The sequence below is a fragment of the Clinocottus analis genome, unplaced genomic scaffold, assembly GCF_023055335.1.
Source record: "Clinocottus analis isolate CAN_PGR_092001 unplaced genomic scaffold, fCliAna1.0.p SCAF_10, whole genome shotgun sequence".
NCBI lineage: Eukaryota > Metazoa > Chordata > Actinopteri > Perciformes > Cottidae > Clinocottus > Clinocottus analis.
The window spans coordinates 13,833,616-13,857,387 of NW_027175821.1; the positions used below are offsets into that span (position 1 = coordinate 13,833,616).

Here is a 23,772-nt window from a genome sequence, read left to right on the forward strand (position 1 = left end):
GCAGGTTACATAATCAATGCATTGTCCCTACAAGGGATTATAGGCGACATGCAATTGTGCAGGGAGAGCTCCATGTCCAACCAGAGGGTACAAATGAGCTGCTGGGCCTCATATTAACCCCACTATCTGTGGATGTTTTTTTCTTCAACAGAATGTGATCTGGCCATAGATTCTGGAGATCAGTCATCGTGTTAACATTCATAAAAAAAACATGCAACAGGTTTGATGTGTGGTAATTTGATTTAACAATGGACCAATTTGTGAAGGTCCGGTTGCTTGCTAAAGAACACTGTAGCTGTAGTGTGTTAGCGACCTAGAAAACAGTCCCTGGATCAGATCAGTAGCCTTTTAGTGTGCAGGCTAAAAAATAACTCTGTTTTCTTTGAACATACTTTTGAAATTCCACAAGAGTTTATAATCACTCTCTATCGTCATCTTCAGAGGAACATTTTTTAATTCGATTTTGGGGCAGAGTTTATGCCAATTCAAACAACTTTATATAGTATAAAGATAGGTTCTGTAAAGTCATATAATCAGTTGTGGTTCAGGCAAAAGGTTGCTGTGTGCAGAGCTCTAGGATTTTAGAGGTTATGTGTCCAAGTCTGTCACAGTAATTGCAACCCCCTCAAAAGGTATATCATATCATTTTACATTATATACAATTCAGTGAACTAAATTCAGCAATGTTGACTGAAATTAATATAAGAAATACATTATAATACATAACCTTTTCTATAATGTTAGTTTCCCTCCATGAGGGTCTAAATAATATTAGCACATGAATGGATTGTTTTGGTCATTTATCAAAAATAATTTAAAGAAATCTACAAAAACAAACCAGACTGTCGTCAGACAAACTACAGCCATGTTGACATGACAAATACAACTGCAACCAAGTAATTGTAACAAATAAAATAAAAAGAGAGAATTATTAAAAATAATAATATTATAATAGAATTTAGGCGACATATTTACATCTAAATGTATCGAGTGTGGTTTCATGATTATGTTACCTCTGATAATTGTGGTTACTGTGCATTTCCAGTCTCATATATAAGCTGCTGCTTCTGAATTAAGAACTCACAACCTTCCACAGAGGGAACAATAACGTACAAGAAGTAAAATATAAGATATAAAACAAAAGGCAAGGGGTCCTTTTCATTTCGGAACACAGTGAATGATATACCTAAATAAAAGTCGTGTTCAAATTGAGGCCCTCACGTCCGTGAAGGCAGCGTGTGTCACGTTGCTTGTCCGTTCACCTGCTGCTCGCTGAGCGGCTCTTGAATGCAGCGCTGTGTTTCTACCGCACGATGGCGCTCGACCCTCAGCCTGACGAGGCTGCTGACCTGTGCCAGATCCAACTTGTATTTTCTCCCCCACCATGACAAGAAGCTCCAAATCAATGTAAACCTAAACCACATGCACAGCAGAATAATTGCTCATAAATATGAATATAGTGTGTGTGGCCCTGCTTTCACTGACACACTCAGGCGGGGACCATGGATGCTCGTGGGCCCCATCGACGCTTTGGTTTTATTGCTTGTATTTGCTCAAATGTAAAAACATTTTCCAGTCGTTCATTATCAATAAAATGCCGGAATACTTGAATGTGTGTGTGTTCGTCACACATATATTGAATCGGCTGAGAACATTTCGTATAGCAAGCGGTTTGTGACGGAAGTCACGACCGTGGTGGCGGTGCGGCGTAAAACACTGATAATATGTCAACTCCGTTAAGTATCGTCACACTTTGAAACGACCAAGTAACGACCGCAAGAGTAGGTTTGCTTTTTTTCAGTAGCTCTACGTTTGACATGCGCACACACAGCCAGCAGCAGCAGCAGCAGCAGCAGCAGCGACCCGCCGTCCGACACCGACACACCGCGAGGACGCAGGCCGACGGACGCATCACAGCTGCGGGCATGTGAGACGCACAAGGGGCTGGGCGAGGACGCAGGGCGGTTGTCAGATGCCACACAGCAAACCGGCACAGCGTTGCTCCAGATTGTTCACAGCTAGCTCTAAAAATGTATAGCGAATAACCAATAACGTGAGTCGTGATTATAGTTTTTTTTAATTATTTGCAAGAGTGTTTTCCAGCGGACTTCGTTAAAACATCCTCCAGCAATATGCGTCCTGCTCAGAGCCTTCAATCCAGCAGGCTGACCCTCTCTGAAATAAGCCCAGGTAGGGGTGTGCGTGTGTGTGTGTGTGTGTGTGTGTGTGTGTGTGTGTGTGTGTGTGTGTGTGTGTGTGTGTGTGTGTGTGTGTGTGTGCGTGTGTGCAAGGTCAACGGAGTGTCTGCAGCAGGTTTGATCAATTAATTAAAATACTGGGTTTATCACAATGTGAGGAGTGCAGCTCCGAGGGCAGTCTTTCCATTGTTCCTTTACACCCGCAGGGTAATAATGACACCACTCACTCGTATTTGTGTCGTTTTTTAAAAAAAAAGCAACGCTGTGGTTCTTTTTGTCCCTCTCACAAAAGCAGACAAAAACACTCGTTGATCTCCGGACCGTTTTTTTTTTTTTTTTTTCTGGCCCAGGCCGCAGCGCGTCACTGCAGGCGCGGCAACGTTGAGTAACCACACGAGCCTGCATGTTTGGCTCTGGTGGTTAGCTGCCTGACACGGAGATCGATGCAGGGTGCTCTGCTACCACGGTGATGCAATGGATAAAAAGGGTCTTTTTTTTGTGCAGGGGTTCGTCTGTGAATAGATTTTGTGCATTTTAGAGCTGCCGATATTAGGTTATTCTCACTAGATAGCACTGGCTTGTATAGCACTCAGTCTACACAGTTGATAGCAGAAGCATTCATGTGAGTTATGGTTTTGTCACACAATATACAGTCCTGGATTGTTGATTGTTGTACAGCACTGAGTCTACACAGGAAATAGAGAGGCATAGATAGGTGTAACTGGGATTATGTCACACAGACCATCACTGGATCTATTTTTGTAATAGTATTTGAATAACGATGAACATAACCAATCTTAAATCTCAAATATGTCAACTAACAGTATCCATACTTGAAAGTATAGTTAACATGTCTTTAGAGGCAGAGCACATTGATTAAATCAAGTGTATCAAAAAATGTTATTACTTCAACCATCAACAACCTGATGACATATAAGGTGAAAAAATTGTTGTCATTTCCTATAATGTTTGACCTAAGCCAGCATTGGATGACGTGGTTGTAAAACCAGAGACATTTATTTTTTATTAGATGCAAAACAACAACATGCATTGTTTCAATTAGCTGTAATTTAGCATTTGAGACCAAATAAAAACTATTTACAATGGACATAATAATCCCAGAGGACTTGCAGAACCATCCATCCATTATCTTAACCGCTTATCCTCATTAGGGTCGCGGGGCGCTGGAGCCGATCCCAGCTGTCAAGGGGCGAAGGCAGGGTTCACCCTGGACAAGTCTCCAGTCCATCACAGGGCAGACATAGAGACAAACAACCATTCACGCTCACATTCACACCTACGGGCAATTTAGAGTCCAATTAACCTATGCAGCATGTCTTTGGACTGTGGGAGGAAGCTGGAGAACCCGGAGAGAACCCACGCTGCCACGGGGAGAACATGCAAACTCCACACAGAGGGACCTGTCAGACCAGTATCCGAACCCTGCCCCGCCCGGGATCCGAACCACAGACCCTCTTGCTGTGAGGCGTCAGTGCTAGCCACTACACCACCGTGCAGCCCTCTTGCAGAACCATTACAATAAAAATGTTACGTTCTTATAATGTAACTCCAAGCCCTGCAAAATTGAAGATATATTTCTAGATCATTAACTCGGAGGCCGTTGTTGTGCATCTTCATTCTTGCTTACCCACTCTGTGTTTGATAAAACAGAACATACCATGTAATAAACCCGGAAGAAGTAAAACAAATAGACAAAGTAGATCCGCCAGAAGCAGATTGACCTTCCTGGTCGTATCATTCGTATTGTGTGTTGAATGTTGTCCTGTTGCTCTATGACATCACTGAGCCAAGTTCCTCAAAATATTTGTTGCAATGCCAATACAGTTAATTCAATTGATACCAGGATGAAACGTTTATGTATGCTTACTATACATGCATAATATAGTACGTTGGCTGTACAATTATTCTACCTCATTTGAAGTAACACAATATGTCAAGTAAAAATGGTGTATTTTCTTTTAAATTGTTTAATGTTGGCGCGCAAGCCAGGTTTTTTTTTGAATAAGCAACATAAGAAATCGTTGTCATTTTAAGAGGTAAATACTTTTTAGAATTGGCCACTTATTGTAAATGTGACAGAGAAACTTGAGTCCAGTCCTTTAACTACGTCCCATTGCATCTATGCCTGTGGTTGATGGTAGTTGCAGCCTCACCCTCTGATTGCACGTCACTCTACTGCTCACAGCACAGTTTGCTCTCTCATTTCTCTGGCAGGTTCCTTTAAGAGGAGGAAGAGGAAATCCATAATACTGACGGTGTTGCTGCTTATCGTATCCGTGCTCATCCTCATCTTCGGCCTGGCGGCGACCACCAGGACGCAGAACATCACAGTGGGCGGATACTACCCAGGAGTCATTGTGAGTGCACGCTCACACCTGTGTGCTACAGCGTCAGACCTGTCAGAGTCCATAAGAAATGAGGTGTCAGTGAAGGGAGAGTGTTTCCAGCCAGCTCTTCCCGCTCCTGCCGAAACTAATTACTGAAGGTCTCCGAGAGTTGAATTTTCTCCACATTCATTATTCAGCATCGCTGTCATTAGGGGCTAAGTGATGTAAAGTGTCTCAGTCCATAAATGGGTTTTATTCACAATACTCAGCTTTTAGCATTCTGCCTCAATTAAAGAGCGACTTGGAAAGCAGCCGATGTACGTCAGCAACATTTCTTATGATGCGCCTTCAAACTTTATCCTCAAATTCAACAGACTCATAGTTAAATGTATTTTGCTTATAATATTGTAAATATGCTACTTTTTTTTCCCTCGGGGCGTGACAGAAACACATGTTTTATCTAACTGCTTCATAATCAAATTAGATAAATGCTTCAATCGCTTTTTTTCAATTTCTTTCAGCTGGGCCTTGGCTCTTTTCTGGGAATTATCGGCACTCATTTGATAGAGAACAAGAGGCAGATGGTAAGAGGACGTGTATCACCTCTGTGCTCTGAGATCACTCCGAGTGCATGCTGTCTCCTTATCTCTGCCCTCACAGAAAGCTGTCATTAAACTGTGTATTAGTCCCAATGACCTTACGACAGCCGCTCGGCCTCATTATCTTTTTAACGCGACAACAGAGAAGAGCAGACCCGACCCAGACTGTGACTCCCACTTGGCCCGAGGAGGTTTGTGTATCGCAGCTTCAAGGGAGATGGAGCCAGAAATAGAAGTTGGGTGTAAGTTGAGGAGGACAGATGTCCACACTGGAATGTGGGGAAGGAAACTGCAGATGAGGGGAGCAGGTGGTGGGTGCCGGGCGGGAACTGTCAGTACTGCCATGAAGAACGAGTTTACCGTGGCATCTTTTTACATCCCTCAGCAAGGTTTGGATGACTGGAATCTCACAAAAGATTGAGCAATGACAAGTTACGCCACTCTGCCCCTGACCTGTATGCGGTTTCACATAAAATGTTATGATGCGGAATTTAAAAGATTTAGTTTAACATGTGCAGTTTTAGTAAAGCTGAAATGATAAGTTGACCTACAGAAAAGTAACTCACTATCTTGGACCTGTCAGGCCGGGACTGGAATGAGGACTCAGTTGCAGGGAAAATGTCCAAGAACACACTTTATTTGTGTTAAACAAAAACACTTAAGAGGCAAAAAAGGGACAAGACTAAAAAGTACAACAGAAAATCACTCTTTACAAGGCAAAACTACTAGACTATAAAAGTACAAAGAAAAACACTTTTTCGAGGCAAAAACACTTATGGGGAAAAAATGGCAAAGGCTTGGGTTAGACGAGGCACACATGAGGCACGGCAAACCACGGTGGAACAAAACACTGACGCACAAGACAACAGGAAGAGGCAGACTATAAGCACCTGGGGAAATGGGGAACAGGTGGAAACACTCAGGAAGACAAGCAGACTGGTGCCACATGAGGAAGGGCAAGTGACCTGAAACGAGAGGGAGGTAGGCTTTCAAAATAAAACAGGAAATGACAAGACAAAAACCCTAGACAAGACAAGGCTCACCACGGTGTGACAGGACCGTTGCTTGGACAAAACAATGACTGGGTTTAGTTTATGTTTGGACCAACATCTTTAGGGCTCATTTATGAAGACGTGTGAGTGTGGTTTGATCCGATTGGTTTGACAGAGGTCTTCCAGCCTGAGCAATCAATCAGACTTTATTCAAATGGTCCCACATCAATGTGCTTTACAGTTGAGTCTTATCCACTTTAAACAAGTGAGAAGAGCACAAAGTAAAAAACACAGAGACAGAATTTTTTTTTTATGTTCTTAGTTTGGCACCAAACAGTGTATTTGTGGACGACCACGTCATTTAGAGTAATAAACCCATAAAACTGTCCGGACCTCTAAGCCCGACTAACAATTAACACATCACAACTCAAATCCTACACGTGTTGTAAATGCCTCTGTTTACAGCCATATGCTGCTGGATGTATTCATGTTGGCATCTCATAAAGCTTTGCACAGACACTGTTTGATCTGTTGTGTCACCTGCGCTGCCTCCCTCCTGCGAGCTGGCTGCAGACAGGATGGGCTGGTGTGTAATTGAATACATGCTGCCATTCATATTGAGGAGCATAGGGAGGAGAGTTTTCTGTGTGTGGAAGGGGTATGTGGGGGGGGGGGGGGTCAAGGGTTTCGGTGTCTATATTGAGCTGGGCACCGTGCCAGCCAGCTAGGACAAACATCACCGGAGCTAGGCGACAACCACAGCGCCACACAGCCCCCCTTCACCCCCCATCCTCATTTGAATCCATTCAGAAGTATTCACACAATGTAACCCAATTCAAGTGGGGAGAGGAAGCAATTAAAAATCAAATTGTGCTTGTTTAGGTTGAGTTCATAGTATTAACACCATTACAGAGTGATAAAGAGTGATGAAGGTGATGTTTTCCTCCACAGTTAGTGGCATCTATTGTCTTCATCAGTTTTGGAGTGGTGGCTGCCTTCTGCTGCGCTATTGTCGACGGAGTGTTTGCTGCGAGGCATATTGTAAGTATCACTGAGGCTTCTTTTTATTTAAGCAAGCTGATCAATTATGAATACCATAACATTTATGCCCCAACTTAAAAAAAAGCTGATTAATCAATGCCATCCCCATTAAAGCTTAATATAGTCTGTCTGTGTTGGACAAAAAGTTAAACGTATGCCCTTCTGCAAGGCCATCGCTCACGTGTGGCCGTCTGTAGCAGCTGCTGCACCCGTCTCAACGAGACAAATATATTATGTGGTATGAGTGAGATGATTCTCATTGACGCAAAGTACTTCAAACATAAAACAACCACTAATGCACTCTTAAAAACAATTATGCGAAAATAAGTTACGGCTGGGTGAAAAGTGAGATCAGCACCATTAGCAGGGTTTCATTTGCCACTGGCGTCAGAGAAAATGGAATAAAAAGAATTAGGAACATGATGCCGTGACAGACCAGAGATGATGTTGTCTTTTTTATGACTTCCATTAAACTACATTTTTGTTTTGAATTTTACTTCTCAAACAGAATCACTTGCTTTGCCCCGAATATACATAAAGTACTGCACAATGAAATGCATAAAAACTACAATCATCATTGTTTTGTGCTATAATAATGAATTACTTCTAAAGTGCAGGCACACAGTAAAATGTGTCCGATTTACAAGTGAAGTTTCTGACCCTTCACAGGTGTTTGTTTGAGGCACCTAGCGTTAAATCAATAATTAATCAAGTTACCACAAAATAATTGACATAATGAACCTGAATGATCCAGCGGTCTTCACCCAGTTAATAACTCCGGCTTGTTGACGAGCTTTCTATGAGGTTTTGATTGATGAAGTTGGATTTCACCACTAGAATCATGATTAGCATTGCTGTCATTTCTTAAGCAGCAATAATCACATATAATCTCTCGTCTCGTTGCTTTTGATCCCTCGAGTTTGTTAGTCTGACGAATTGTGTCGTGAAATCGATCAAAAATGTTTGTCGTACTGCAGGACCTCAGGCCTCTGTATGCCGGCCGCTGTGAGTATCACTCTAGTGAGAAACCTGAACGTGACGTAAGAAACACTTTTTTTTTTCATTATCTGTTTACAGAAATACTTTTCATTTCATCCTCGGTGTATGTGTTCGCCCTGAAATTGTATGGGGACATTGTGAAGAGCCAGAGTACCTCAAATCAAAGGACTACTCATTTAAAATGTCTATTTGAGCTTCAGGTGCCCTGTCAGACATCATCGCGGACCTCCTGTAACCTGCGTGTGAAGGGCAACACCTGTTACTGCTGCGACCTCTACAACTGCGGGAAGTGAGTACCTCGGCTGAGGACAAACTGAATCAGTGGCTCCTTACGTTGCTGTGCTGCTTTGATTGTTTCGATTTTTGATGTGTACGGTTGTGCCATTTTTGTGGGAGACTTTTTTTGCACTGCAACGTTGATTGTATTAGAACGAGACTGTTTTTCTTTTAACCTTTGTTTCAGAGAACATACTCTTATGGGACTTCAGAATAAAGATGTTTTGAAAAAGTTTAGGAAATCCTCCATGATTTGGAAGTAGGTCCCTTTGTTTTTTCCCTAGAAACATATTGGCGATTAAATGATCAACTCATGTTGATAAGTGATGACTCAAGTAATTGTGTGGAGTCCTTATAATGTAACTCACTATTTACATGTGTTTTTAGGGTGTCATTTCCTCTCTGCATGTCTTCTTTCGTGTCCAAACACTTCTTCATGTCCTCTGTGTCTCCAGCTCTCCTTGACTCATTTATCTCTATAAATCAAAATCGTCTGTTTTTATTTTTAATTGTGTCCTGACTACAAGAGCGATAAACTGAATTAGGGACTTTGGTGGTTTGACTGTATGCCGTCTCCCTCTCTGTCCCACCCACTGGTCCAGCCGTGTCGAGGTGATTGGAGGATACCACGAATACACAGACGTGAAGAGCTGCCAGGACGTGGTGCACCTCTATCACCTGCTGTGGTCCGCGACCATCCTGAACATCGTCGCCCTCTTCCTGGGCATCATCACTGCTGCAGTGCTGGGAGGCTTCAAGGACATGGTGGGTTACACACTGTATATTAACCAACAAAGAAGAGAAGACCGCTGGGCACAAATACTGCTGAATGTTTCGAAATAATTGTGCTTTCCACTTATGAGCGATTGTGATTCTCTGGTGTTTGAATTTGTGGAAACTGATCAATGTTCGTCATGTCCTTGTCAGATTCCCTCTGCTGCCTTAGAGAGTACATCTGAACCCGAGGCCATCACAGCTCCAGTCCTCCCACAGCCTCCTCCAGCCACCGCCACCATCAACTCATACTACAACACTGCCCCCTGCCTGCCGCCGTACACTGCTTACGCCCTGCAGGTGAGGAGCCCATGCTAATCTGCAGAGCCTGTTCCGCATCAGATCAAGACGGTTGTGGATTTAATATTTGTTTCATTCAAAAGTTATACTTGTGAAGGTGTTATAGCAATATTATGATTATTGTTCTGTGCACTCCGTTTTTTGTTTATTTGTATTTGTACTAATCTATATTTTTAGAGGGGGACAAAACATGCGATTGATTGACTATTCTGAAAGCAAAGCCGTAACCAGATGCTCCTCCTCACTGTCGTGTCTCGCCTGCAGGGCTCTCTGTTCCCCGACTCCTCGGGTCTTTCCGATGACTCCCAGTCTGGAGCCAGCCACCTGTGGCCCACTATGATCCCGCCCCGCTACTCTCCTCCTCACAACCATCCCGACGAGAAGCCTCCACCGTACAGCCCGTAATGCGGCTGCGAGCGAAGACGGCGCCTGAAACATTGTCGGGTGTTTTCAGGTGCTGACTGAGCGGTTTGAATGCGCGTCTCCTCTGAGCTTTTCCTCACAATCTTTGAGAACTGCGTTGAAGGGAAGGTGGTGAGGAAGAGGACGAGGACGGGGATGACCACGGAGCACTCTGAGTTCAGCCCAAAACAACGAGTGTGTGTCTCTCTGGACACCGCTCGCACTCATGCCTGCACTGTGCGAGTGTGTGTGTGCATCTACACATCGAGAGAGACACCCGGATCCAGGAGTGTTTACACATCTATCTGCCTTAACGCAAACGGGCTTCCAGCGCTGCAGCTCTTGGTCTCCTGGACTTATTCTGTACAACGTCAACAACTCTCCTCCAGCTCGTGCTTAATGTTTACCTCTCTTCAGGTCATACTGTAAATGCTTCATGCCTCCAGCGGCAGAGACGACGGCGTCCTCACTGTTTGCACTGCGAGGATCTGGAGTGGGGCTCACAGCTACGACCTTCATGTGAGCTCGAACCCCAAATACATAAAAGCGTTGCCATCTCCACCGAATCTGAATCAGCTAGAATATTAATAACTGTAGTTGTAGGCCAACGCGAACGTTTCCGTAGCGGTTGAGCAGGCAAAGTAGACAGAAATGGAGGTATTACATGCTCGTAATGTATGTACAGCAGTTTGCTAAACAGATGCTTTTTCATCAGTTAAGATTAAGGTGTATGAACAGGTCATGGTGTCTATTGTCAACTCTTCAGTTTATGTTTTAAACGATCTTGATCAATGTGACTTTGCAGAGCAATGTTTTTGAAGATAAAAAAGGTATTCTGCAGTAGATGTTAAGGAAGATGGGTAAATTAACTTGCACTTCAAACCCTATTTATTGTCGTTTCACTAAAAGCTGCTATATATGGTCTCTCTCTTTGTAAGTAGTCGTAATATCACATCTATGAGTTGAAATGTGTTGTCTGTCAGGCCGAGTGTGGACAGTCGGTGCTGGATTCACTGACATGAGATGGCATATCATGAAGAGTTGACAGTACTGTTGATCACTGAGGAAGAGCGAGGAAGAGCAAACTTCCGTCCACGAGACGGGTCTGTCAGCTTTAATCACTGCTTTTAATAATTTAAACACCACGTTCTCAGGGGCTGATTGTCAGTTCCTTTTTGTCTTGCCATTAAAAGAATGTTTTGTGTAATTCAAAGGAGTGTTTCACCTCATTCAAGGGAGCAAAACCACGATTCCTTTGAGCCGGACTGAAACATGTCACCAGCTACAGGACGCCATGAACCTCTGCAGACGTTCACAGTATCCAGAGGACGATCCCGACAGACTTCAGCGATCACAGCTTTCCCTGTAGCGCCATCGTGAGGTCGCGGGGTCGCCATTTTTGGTGTGAAGAAATTCCTCGTTTGATCGATTGCCATGACATTTGGTGTAGATGTCCCTCTCTGAAGATCAAACTAGTAATTGGTGACCCCCCAGAAGTTTCCACATGGCCTATCATGTCGTCGATTTAATTTTTTGCCAAATATCTGAAAAGCTCAGTCTCAAATCTATTTTATGTAGACTGCCAACTGGCAAATGTCAGCTGCTAAGTTGCTGCATAAATATGGTGACGCTGGTAAACATTATACCTGCTGACATCAGCACGTTGGCTCAAAGCCCCGTCCTTCAGTACATCCTCACAGAGCCAGGAGAAAGGCGTGGCTAAATTTCATTTGCGAAACCGGCATGATTTAATTGACATCGACAAGTTTACCCATTTTACTGATCCCAAGTATAAATAAATACATACACGTCTCACTACACTAGCGAGTTCAACTCTCACATCCGCTACAGACAGCATTTCATATGTTTTCAGACTCAGACTTAGTGATTAACATTGTTCTTGTGTTCATCACAGTAACTAAAATCAGATACTTAAATGCTGTTGCAAGATAATTAAGTAAAAACAGTAAAAGAATAATTCATTTACCATCAAGGAACCCTCGTTACTAACAAAAAAGGAACATTTAGTTTAATGCCAACAGGACAGAATTTAATAACTATTTTATGTTGTTGTGCTATAAACATTCAAAACATCTGACAGAAAACAAAAGTAGGATTAAAACAAATACTGTACATTAGACACCAATGTTAATCTGTAAATTAATAAACTAATTTTGCATTATTTTATTGAATGACAGTAGAATAGATTCCCATGTTAACACTACTTTTTTTTACTCATACTGCATAATTACTACATTTTGACACAATGGAAAGAGTACAAAAGTAAAAATATTACAGTAAAAATCTTCTGCCTGATCCAACACCAAGTGCTTTATGTACGGACTGAAATCATTCTCAATCGATGATAATCCTATCATTACATTTATGCTAATCTATTTGAAGGATTTTGGCATTGAAATATATATTTAAAAAAGGGAACCATAAGCATGAGAAATAAAAATGTACAAGTGTATGAAAATAAAACAGGTGTTTAATCAACAAAAAAAAAACATAATTTGCTCTCCGACCACTGAAATTAAATAACTATTGTATATCTTCCCTTCCACAATACCCAGATGTGGAATTGCAAACAATCACACAATGAAAAAAATACAAAATAAGTCAAACTTTCCATCTAATTCATGACCAATCCATACGGTGTTTCATTTCATTATGGGTCATATCCTGTATTTCATACAAATCTGTTGAAACCATAAAATGAATGTTTTCTGTTAAAAGCAGGTCGCCCGGTTACCCACAAAAATCATCTCTCGATGATTCACATTCTTTAATAGGCAAACATCATTTACCTGTATGTATAAATGATAAAAGTAAAGTTCATATAGATTTAACTTGCGTCACATTTCATTACAGCTGGTGAGTCTTCTTGCATGGAATCTTTAATCTTCCACATAAACTAATTGTTTCCTTTCTCATATTACCACGTCCATACGTTTTTGTTAATGTGACTATCATTTCTTTCAATGATACAAAAAGGTCGAGGCTATTACACAAGCAGAGTAACCGGTATAACGGTATGGTCACATTACGCTTTCGTTCTGCAACTATTCGCTGCGTCTCCATTTCCCTTCAACTCCAAAACGGCCCGTCTGAGACATTCAAGCACTCATTCGCTCGCTCTGGTCCACCCAACATTATTCTAGCGTACATTATCACCCAGTTGAGTACAACAGTACACCAGAAAAAAAGTAATTGAAAGGGAACGCTAATGTGACCGTACATTAAGCTGACTATTAAGAACTACAGAAGATTGTTGACATGGAACCAAGGAGGAACTAGGAGGGGGAGGCACCTAAAAGGCACAGGTAATGAGGCAGCTGGGGCTGCTCAGTAGGTCTCTGGTATAACAAAGTCAAACTCTGTGGCTCCCGGTTGAGAACTGTTAATGGTCGACACCTGTCGGGCGCGAGCATCGGCCGGCATGTGAGCATCCGGCTCGATAAAGATGTCGTCCCAGTTCAACATCCTGGTCTGCGTGGAGGAGTGGACCTCTTCGCTGACGGAGGATATGTGATGCACGCTGCCGTCTTCCGATATGACGGGGACCCCCTCCCCGTCGTTGCTCCACGAGTACGGCTTCATCTGCACCGTTTTACACGGCAGGAGCCGGTATATGTTGTTGTCCGTCTCATCTTTCTCTTTCCTCCCACTGGGATCCTGGTTGTGGGCCTGCTTGCAGTGGGTTGACAGCAGCTGGTAGTTCATGAACATTTCATTGCACACCAAGCACTGGTACCTCCTCTCTCCTGTGTGATGGATTTCATGTTTAGTTCTATACTCGGCGAGCGCAAAGACCTTGTTGCAGTAATGACACGGGTACTTCTTTTCCCACGAGTGGGTGTTGAAGTGGCGACGGAGACTCGTCAGACAAACGTAAGGGCGCTTGCAAACGACGCATACGTAGAAAGTCTTCCCATCCATGATGAGCTCATAGTGATCCTCAAGCTCCATTTTGGTCTTCTTCTTGATAGGCCCGCCCAAGGGTGAGGTGGGGGATTTATCCAGGGGTTTCAAAGGCGTAGCCATCAATGACCTCTTCCCTTTAACGGCTTTAGAGCCCCCTTCGCCTGGATCTTCCTTCACTGGGACAATGTCGTATGTGTTTTCTCCAATATTTGCATAAACTTTACAGCCCGATGAAATTGAATCTATCTCTGTGGTTGTATTGAGCGTCACTGTCTTTTTCGCCGCTATGACTGATTTGGGACTGTTACTTTGATTTGTTTGGGTAGACAAATCTACGAGCTTTAACTTGAAATCCCCTTGCTGAGAAGAAGCAGCGATCTGCTTCTTGTGAACGCCTATTAGGTCGCTGTTTTCAGAGGACTGAGAGGCACTAGAGGACTCAGGGGTGACATTGCTTGACCTTGCTGGCGTTGTTGGTGCACTTCCTGAGGGAACTCTGGCTGGGGACAACGAGTTATTGGAGCTACTATCTGGACTGTTCAGAGGGCTGATTTTGGGGATATTGGGGATAGGACTACTGATGCTGGGAGGCTTTGCCGGACTTGTTTTCAAGGAGGTCTTAGCTTTCTCTGCTTTCTCTTTTGCAACTGGATGATTTGATTCTTCATTTTGCTTTGATGCTGCTTTTCCTGAATCCGCTGTATCCACATCAATTACCTCACCAGATTTGGCTTTCTGATTGGCTGCTCTGGTTTCAGCGTCCGTCTGTGAGACAAACATAACGTCACCGTCTGAGTCCGAGTCGTTGCCCCCCTGCTTGCTTGTCTGATTGAATTCCTCTGCAGATATTGAGAAAGACTCTGCAATCATGGGCATCTGTGTGGATGTGTCACCTTTGCCCCCAGTCTCCTTTGACAAACCAGGCAGACCCTTAACGTGTGACAACGGTGACCCCAAGTTGGCAATGAACTTGACACCAAGTATCTGTCCAGCATTAATGAGCTCCTCAAGCATGTCAGAGCGGACACGGAAGATCTTAGCGCTGTAAATGTAATTGAGAATCTCCTCAAAAATTTCCGCTTTGATGAAGTTTAACTCAATCACTTGTCCTGCTACACTGAAGAGCTGGTGGAAATATGTACTTGAAGCAGACAGGATTGTTTTGTGCGCTCGGAATTTCTTGTCCTGTATAATGATTGTGACATCACAAAATAATCCATGATTTCGCTGTTCGTTCATCGACTTCAGCACAGCTGTTGAATACTGTGTGTCCGTCGCAGATATCAGCTTTAGACTTAGCATGGCTGTAGAGAGAGAGAAAACAAAAAAGAACAAATGATCACATTGATGAATCCACAGGAAAAGGCAGAAGATTCCATCACAATGACAACCAGTCGCTTCAATTCATCAATGAAGAAATGGCGCCTGGCGGACAGTGCGGCATGTGAGTGTGGTGACTCTGAGGAGACTGCCGACCATATAACCACCACCTGCCGCTTATACAGACCACCATCGAAAGCTAGCCTTTTTGACCGAGGACCAGAGATCCTGGGATGGCTACACGACACCGAGTTAGACCGCTGACGTTACACGAAGACATGCAGTATACAATTATGCAGTGAGTGTTTTGACTCCAGTTCTGTTTGAGTCATTTACACAGCCTGCTTTTCTATTCCTCAATCATTGACAGCTAATCATTCAATATGTAAACAATCCAGACAATTTGTTCAAACGCTTTCTTTTGTTTGTACAATACTTGAGTTACACCCAGTTTCCAGTGGTCCGAGAGTCATGAACAGACATGTTTGTTTTTGTTGAAATTAAAGATGTATTTTTTAGACACTGTTGTATTGTAATGCATTCTACTGCAGAGGGTGTAGCCCAATAGACGATTTTTGATGTAATTTTCTATATTTGAGTGTATATTGATTTTAGTGTGCTCCAGAGGAGCTAAAATGTACTGTAACTTGTCATTCAACATAGACCCACAATTACAATAAACATGCACATGTTATAAGAAAAGGCCGTGTTTTAGTCACAGTATGTATTTTCACCTCCGTGTTTGTAGCTAACGTTAGGTATCATAATTTAGTCAGGCAACAAAAACAATAACGTCCCCTTAGCCCTACGTTAGCTTGTGTTACACGTCAGTTTAACAAAGTTGTGGCCACAAGCTTTAAGATTAGTCCTGCGAGACAATGCGCAATACTTCGTTTACTAAGCTTTAATGGGGACACTCGCTACATTGATAAGCCTTCATTTTCACAATCGATCCGTCTCCAAAGACCCGATACGTAACGGTCGAGCTAACAAAGATGCCGCTGTGCTTCCTCCTCACTTCCTGCTCTTCAAGAGGCGCGGCCTACCGCTTAGCTTCCCGCTAGCTTCAAACACAACACCTCGACGGGCGCGTGGACTTGTGTTACTTTAAACAGACGCACATAAAACAACTTCCGTTTACCTGCAAACCCAGATGTTCGCTGCCGAGACTGAGCGGCACCACTAGCACCGTCTGTAGTATCGTGGTCACAGACAACAGGCGAACAACAGACAGCTTCCCCTGCAGCGCGCGCTCGAGCCTCGTCGGTCGAGCCGCCACAAGGAGTCGCAGTAGTGTCGGATTAACAAGCGCACAGTTACACGTTGCTACCATCACAATATGTACAACAACAGCACGTCGGTGTAGTCATGTTGGCGGTAATGCAACCGTGTAAACGATTAAAGCCGTTAATTCAGCTGGAAAAAACGGGTAGGTTCGCCAACGGTGATCTGTTTCCGCGTCGTGGATGAGCGGAGAGATGACTGCCGGTTCATTGCCTTCAAAATAAAAGTGTAGACCAGTACACGTTAAACATAAAGTAGATCAAACAGACCTGGGTCGATCGCTATAGGTTCAGGTTTTGGTTCTGTCCCCGATGTCCCTTTAGAGCGGTTGAAGTCTGCATGAAGCTCGTCGGACATGGTCTTCCTGCTCCGTCCCTTGTATTTATCATACTTTCCCGCGTGTTTTGCGAGATAATGTCGCTTCAGAATTAACCCCTTGAACAACACTTTCTGCCTGCAGATGAGGCATGTGGCGGTCACATCCAACTCAGTGAAAAAGAACTCCATAGCCAGAGCCTCGTCAATTTGATTGCACACTGGCTTCACCAGTTTCGCGGTATTATGAGACATCTTGCTTTTCTGAGCTGTTTTGTCGCGCGACTCTGACCGTACAAAAAAAACCCACGGATTACTTAACCGGGAGTAGCAATGTTGTTGTGGAGCATAACACACTCATTTCCTCCGTTTGCTTGGTGGTTGCTCGGTGAAGAGTCCACAGACCACATTGATTTGAACTTCCGGTGTTGTGCCTGCCCTTCGAGATCTTCATGCATCTCGCGAGAGGTCACGCAGCGCGTCCACGGAAGTTCCAAACGCTTGATCGTCACGTGATTTACAGACAAACAACTCTGTTAATTGTCATGACTAAATCATTGCTTTGAAAAACACGTACAATCATAACGGGATTATAAATGATTTATAATTTACATTACATTACTAAATATCGAAAAACAGCTCCGTCAATATCTAAAGTATTTCATATCTCATTGGAAACTAATCTAAAAAGGTAATTATATACATAATATTCCTGAATAATGTTAATGAATGATGATAATCAATAAAGAAGAAAACAGACCTCAGACAGTATCAATCATTCCTCCTCTGGTCTCTGAAACCTGGAGATTTAAGTTATCGAAACAAAAAGAGAGAAGATGTTAATTAGGTCAGTTCTGGATTATAGGTTAATTAAGTTTGATTTAGCTGCACGTAACGTTTTGGATGGGGCGGTCCAATTAGAGCAATTACTCTTAATTTATAGATAGATGGATAGATAGATAGACGGACAGACAGACAGACACATAGATAGATAGATAATCCCGCAAGGGGGCATTTTTTCGCTACAGCAGTAATTGTCCATACAGTTTATCTAATACAACATTAAAAAAATACACAGTATAAAAAATAGAATAAAATAGTGTGATGTTACATTAAATGAACTAGCAAAACGAAACATTAGTGCAAAGACGTAGTCAACAAACAAACAACGATGTTACAGTGATTGATTTGGCCAGAAGGGATTTATTGTAAAGTAGTATTGCAGTGGGCAGGAATAATCTCTTCTATCTGTATATGTCCTTGTGACAACGGTGACAGTGGAGAAAATAAATAGATTATGGACATGGATTTAAAATTAAATGCAGAAGAAGCTTTGGGATAAATGTTCTCAACCACACAGTCAAGAGCTCTTTAAGACAACAGTAGAGGGCGGTAATGATGCAGTTAGTTGCAATCCGCCATTAACACCGAAGAAGAAGAAAAAGAAGCAAACGAAGAAGAAGACTTCCTGTTGTTGGGCGCTTTTCTTTCGTATCACAGAAAACATGGACGCGTGTTAATCTTTCTCTTCTCTCTTTAAACACCAACGTTCAACTCTTTTTTCCTTACATCTCTAAATGTCGGATCGCTCGAGCTCAGACGGCGGCGGGGCGCCCCGCAGTCCTCGGGCCCGCAGACCCCGCAGTCGCTCCCGCAGCCGCCGCCGCAGCGGCAGCCGCGAGCGCAGCTTGTCTCCGTACAGTTTCGGGCCCAAACTCCCGAAGCCGCGCAACAGGGAGAAGGAGCACGAGGAACGGGACCGCCGGTTCCGCGAGGCGAGAAACATCAGGCGGATCCGCATAGCAAGCCCCCGCCGTAGCCGGTCCCGGTCCAGGGAGCGTCATAACACCAACAATAATACCAACAACAACACCAACAACAACAGCCACAACAACTGGTCCGAGCAACGGGACACTTCTGGGAAACACGGAAGCTTCAAAGATGATTATTACTACGAGCAGCAACGGGACGACGCTCAGAGACAGAGACAAGAGGCTTTCATTTCCAGGTAACAAATGAAAACACTAATAATACAGCAAATGCTCATTACATCCATGGATCCAGATTAATTGTAGAGTCACTTTAGCAATTCAATGTTGCATTTATGTGACGTTATGGAGCGATTAAAACACATCCAACATTCATCTTTTAAAATCACTATATATTTTTAAAATATTTCCACCATCTATGTTAGACTCATGAATTGTAATATTTCACTGCGTTTTCTTTTTTTTGTTGGTTAAAACCATCTTCAATTAAACTTCAACTTGCTAATAGTAAAAAGCATCGAAATACTAAACATTTTCCAACATATTAAATGCAAAAACAAATCATTGTTTTTCGGGAAGTTCTTTCCTGTGAATTAATATTTAAAGAGTCAGATTCAACCCATTAGACATGTATTGATTTATTTATATGGCAACATAACAACTTATTGGTACAATATCAACTGTAGTTAAACAATGAATGATATACTTTTGGAATATTTATTATGTTTCAGTAGACCAAGACATTTAGACGGTTTAAAATATATGACTAAATTGTTGAAATCGTCACAATATCAATAGAGGTATTTTTCAACAGCTCTACAGCGGATCTGACAAAACGATGTAATCAGGTTTTAAACAAATAGAGGCATTGACATGATTGCTGCCTCGTAGGTTTTTCCATATTTACTTTCATCTTTAGTTTGTAACATAAGGTTTTTCTTTCCGTTTCAGGCGTCTGCAAGAGAGAGAGCGGATCGGAGAGTTAGGTTGTACTGAAGTTTGGGGATATTCACCGAGAGTTAAAGAGCCAGAGTAAGTCAAGAATCTCACCTTCAAAGCAACAAGTTGTTTTTGCGAAGCACCACACTTTTTTGTATTTACAGAGGATGATGTCACAAAAGCTCAGATTTCTGTCTTTGTTCTCCACCAGCTCTGATGAATTCACACCAGTGGAAGAAGACGAGAAAAACAGCAGTTCAGAATCAAGCTCAGAAGGTACGGCACTTGTGTTTGAACATGAATAAAAATTACATTCATATGGTATGTTGTTTGAATTTACAAACACTTCTGTCATTTACAGGAGAAAAGAAGAAGAAAAAGAAGAAGAAAAAATCCAAAAAGAAAAAGAACAAAAAGCACTCAGAGGACAGCGAACTGGAATCAGAATCAGATGGTAAAACATTATAATCATTATCATGATTCTATAAATTCAAGAATTCTGTTATTGTTTAAACATTTTTTTTTCATCTTTTAGGAGAAGAAATAAAGAAGAAGAAAAAGAAGAAGAAGAGCAAGAAGTATGTGCTAAGATGCATCTTTACGCCAGCTTCATACACACAGAAAAGGAACATTTTGATTAACCAAACGTCTTTTGTTTCCTCCTAAGGTCAAAGAAGTCCAAGAAGAAGAAGGCAAAGAAGAGTCGAAAGGAGTCCAGCAACTCCAGCAGTGAAGAATCCGAGGAGGGTGAGGGTGAGGACGGGGAGGAGGAGGATGATCCCAACGGAGTGATGTGGGTAGAGAAAACCTGCATGGACGAAAATGTGGTCGGCCCCGAAGCTCCGCTCACAGCCATGTCGCAGGACGACCGACCATTGGAGTGAGTTGGTTTGACGTTATGGAAATAAAACTAACACTAAATAAAACTAACTTGACATCATTATGATTTAGAATTTCCAAAATAAAAGCACCGCAACCAGTTGTGAGAAGATTCCTAACGCTGACAGGTTATCATTACTGCCAATGCCAGGAGGACAACTTCCTGTTGTAGTTCTGTTTTAGTGAAGTTTAGAGCAGAATAAAAGTGACAAGATCAAGTTTTTATCATTTACCTCAAAGCAACACAAACGGTTAAAAATAATCCGCAATAAGATTCCAGATTTGGCAGCCCAAGAAGTTTTTCCACAAAATATTTTATTCCACAGTACTTTTTTCTCCACGTTAACATCTCTTCTCGTTTTCTGTCCGTCCAGTTTCGGTCATGCCCTGTTGCCAGGTGAGGGTGCTGCGATGGCGGAGTACGTGAAAGCGGGCAAACGCATCCCGAGAAGAGGTGAGATCGGTCTCACCAGCGACGAGATCGCAGACTTCGAGAAGTCTGGTTACGTGATGAGCGGCAGCAGGTTCGTGACATTTATGATTCGCACTACAAACTCTCTCCGTGGCGGTGATGAGATTTATACTGCAGCAATTGAATGGATGTTTCACATGTCTGCACGATTCAAAGAGACATCCAATCTTTATCTCTACTGTGATGCTGACGAGTTTCCAATGTAACCCGGCAGACATCGTCGTATGGAGGCTGTGCGTCTGAGAAAGGAAAACCAGATCTACAGCGCAGATGAGAAGCGAGCTCTGGCGTCGTTCAACCAGGAGGAGAGGAGGAAGAGAGAGAGCAAGATCCTGTCCAGCTTCAGGCAGATGGTGTACCGGAAAACCATAGGCAAAGAGGAGAAGTGAACATCACATTGGTGCAGATTACCCTTTTACAGGAGGGAGATTTATATGTTATTGCGTTGGAAGATACTCACATTCAGTTATAGTGAACTTTTTAAAGAAATGTGTGTAAGACTCTATTCTGTTTTCCCTTTCGAGTGTTCAACCGTACCTTGTTCTTGTAAATGCTTATCTTGATAAGAACGGTAAATAAATTTTCATTATCAATTTTTTTTTAATACGTTTTATACTTGATTCATTCATTTTAAAATGTATTTAACCAGTAAAACAAAAAGTACAAAAAGTTTCCAGGTCACAGCAGGATAAAATATAAAATAATTTTAAAGCAAATGGCTCAAAGCATCTTCAGCCCGATGGACCTAACTTTTTTTCTGACCTCAGATTTATCTTTCAATTCCTTCAACCCAGTTTCAGAGCCAATGAATTTTAAGTTATACAAAGTCCTGTAGTTGTACGTGTTCAGCACCGCTGCTAGTGTAAATATTGCAGCTGATTAATATCCAGTGAAGTACACAAATGGTTGAATAGCCTAAGTTATCTATCCTGTTCAAACCAGCTTACTGAAGCTGGTGGATTCTGTTAAAAACAATGTTTCTTGTTCAAACACCTCGTGATACTTTGGATATTACAGTATTTCAACAAGGCTCCTTACATGTGGATGCCATGGCCCACAGGACTGCAATTTATTTTCATTAATTGATTAACCTGTCAATACTTTCTGACAAATCTATCAAGTGTAAATATTTAGAAAATGCACATCACACTTTAACTCAGGGCGACATCTTCAAATGTCCACAACCCAAAGACATTCAACTAACGATGATAAAACATAGAAAAGTAGCAGTTTCTTATTGATTATGGATTACCATATTTATATTGACAGACTGATGGAGGGTTCGACTTATCAGATGCATCACAACCACAAGACAGACCTGTAGTCTGACTGCAAAGAGATATCCACTGAGAACAACACTGGGTTGTCACCCAACAGCGACAGTATAAACTCCACAACATATGAACAGGTGTAAAACGTTTATTTCATTAAAGCACCAATCTCTTGTTCGTTGCTTTTGAAATTCAACATATGAGCCTCAGAAGATTTGCAGATGAGAACAGTTTAATAGGTAACCGAGACAACGGCCTGAACAAAACAAACAGACAAATGTTAAATATAATCTTTTAATGTCCAACTTTCTCCTCATCTAGGTCTTCATGTTTCTGGTCATCAGTGGATATTCTCTAGTCCCTTTTGAGGAAGAAAACAATTATTACTCCAGTCATATTACGTATCATTTACATTTTGTTTTTATCATACATGAACTGTCAGGTAAAAGTTTGGACATTGTTGTAATGCTCCCCAGACAGCTTCCACTTTTGGTTCAGTGGATTATTTTACCCTTACTAGAAGCTAACGCAACACAGTGTTTACATCTCTGTTTAGCATTCGTGAGGGTATTCTTTTGTTTTTAGGTAAATGAGTTTTGATGACTTTGCTTAATTAGCAAAGCTCTGTCCACCAAGCAAATAAAAGAAACACCCGTGTAGGTGGTCAAAGTTATGTTCTTGTTTGTGTTCATTAAGATGGTTTAAGCGATCAATGTGCAAATGACATGCTAAAGTACAGTTTAAATCCCCACAATTGCAGTAAATACTAAATCGTCTTAATACTTTTAATAATGTTACGGTTTGTATATTTTATTCACTTGTATTGGTACCACTTAGGTTTGTAATCTGTACTTATGTGTTTACACCAGGTTGTAATCTGATTATTGAGTGAGGGGTGTTAAGTCTATTTGAAATAATTTTCATTTTAATTTCATAATTGCATTGTTTTCAGTTACAATTTTTCACAGATCATGAATTCACGAACGTCTGACATCTGGAGGTTAACACTCTTCTTCACTATGTCTAACTTCTGCTTCATGTAATGGCAACTATAACATATATAATATATATATATATATATATATATATATATATATATATATATATATATATATATATATATATATTCTAGTATATTTTCATTGTGTGCAGCATAGTCAAACCTTTCGACTGAAACGTTGCACATCACTGGTTGTAGAGAAAGACGCATGACGCTCACCTTGGACTCGTAATAATGTCCTGTTCCCGACACGCGCTTGTCTCTCTCCATCAGATACCAGTACCACGGCAACCGAGCAATTCTCTTCTCCTACAAGGAAGAGCAGTCTTTAGTTAATCACTTAGTTGAGAGAACAAAAACGTTCTACTTCTGACTTCTACTCGTTAACATGGTGACATCCTCACCTTTCCTCCGTTGGTGAACTTGTGTATGTGAGTGGTGGCAATGCCCGGAATGATCAGACACACGGTCATGACGCCGAGGGCCGGCAGGATTTCGTACCACATGATGGCAGCAGGTAACTGTCAGTCGACAGAGACCACCGCTGATTATAAACAAGTCGCCCTGAGACAACCTTCGACGGTTTATTTTGCTCAGGAGCAAACAAAATGTCGACTTTCTTGATGACCTGTGTTCAGCCGGAAGAACAAGAACAGCATATCCGTTT

At 42.1% G+C, this 23,772-nt stretch overlaps 4 protein-coding genes across 8 annotated transcripts; 2 read left to right on the top strand and 2 right to left on the bottom strand.

The window, feature by feature from the left end:
• Positions 1-1,728: 1,728 nt before the first annotated feature.
• tmem255a (transmembrane protein 255A) lies at positions 1,729-11,136 on the top strand. Of its 4 annotated transcripts, XM_068593403.1 has the most exons (10): positions 1,731-2,190; positions 4,434-4,576; positions 5,068-5,130; positions 7,089-7,178; positions 8,156-8,218; positions 8,378-8,466; positions 8,641-8,712; positions 9,056-9,218; positions 9,381-9,527; positions 9,792-11,136. In XM_068593403.1, exons 1-10 carry the CDS (start codon positions 2,133-2,135, stop codon positions 9,930-9,932), a joined length of 1,029 nt encoding a protein of 342 aa, XP_068449504.1. In that variant the 5' UTR covers positions 1,731-2,132; the 3' UTR covers positions 9,933-11,136. The 4 variants fall into 4 exon arrangements, with proteins under 4 accessions (XP_068449495.1, XP_068449486.1, XP_068449513.1 ...); XM_068593385.1 differs by having other exon boundaries at positions 1,730-2,190; positions 8,156-8,466; XM_068593412.1 differs by lacking the exon at positions 8,641-8,712 and having other exon boundaries at positions 1,730-2,190.
• A 540-nt stretch (positions 11,137-11,676) lies between these two features.
• On the bottom strand, positions 11,677-17,149 carry zbtb33 (zinc finger and BTB domain containing 33). 2 transcript variants are annotated; one of them, XM_068595566.1, is made up of 2 exons: positions 16,730-17,149; positions 11,677-15,160 (listed from the first exon to the last, which is right to left on the bottom strand). In XM_068595566.1, the coding sequence occupies exons 1-2, from the start codon at positions 17,028-17,030 to the stop codon at positions 13,278-13,280; spliced, it is 2,184 nt and encodes a 727-aa protein (XP_068451667.1). In that variant the 5' UTR covers positions 17,031-17,149; the 3' UTR covers positions 11,677-13,277. The 2 variants fall into 2 exon arrangements, with proteins under 2 accessions (XP_068451667.1, XP_068451675.1); XM_068595574.1 differs by lacking the exon at positions 16,730-17,149 and adding an exon at positions 16,318-16,638.
• A 1,059-nt stretch (positions 17,150-18,208) lies between these two features.
• nkap (NFKB activating protein) lies at positions 18,209-21,427 on the top strand. The gene is made up of 8 exons (XM_068591834.1): positions 18,209-18,783; positions 19,496-19,576; positions 19,695-19,759; positions 19,845-19,937; positions 20,019-20,061; positions 20,151-20,363; positions 20,737-20,886; positions 21,049-21,427. The coding sequence occupies exons 1-8, from the start codon at positions 18,353-18,355 to the stop codon at positions 21,221-21,223; spliced, it is 1,251 nt and encodes a 416-aa protein (XP_068447935.1). The 5' UTR covers positions 18,209-18,352; the 3' UTR covers positions 21,224-21,427.
• Positions 21,428-22,235: 808 nt separating this feature from the next.
• On the bottom strand, positions 22,236-23,738 carry ndufa1 (NADH:ubiquinone oxidoreductase subunit A1). Its single transcript, XM_068591849.1, has 3 exons — positions 23,510-23,738; positions 23,325-23,414; positions 22,236-22,466 (listed from the first exon to the last, which is right to left on the bottom strand). The coding sequence occupies exons 1-3, from the start codon at positions 23,609-23,611 to the stop codon at positions 22,446-22,448; spliced, it is 213 nt and encodes a 70-aa protein (XP_068447950.1). The 5' UTR covers positions 23,612-23,738; the 3' UTR covers positions 22,236-22,445.
• Positions 23,739-23,772: the final 34 nt, after the last annotated feature.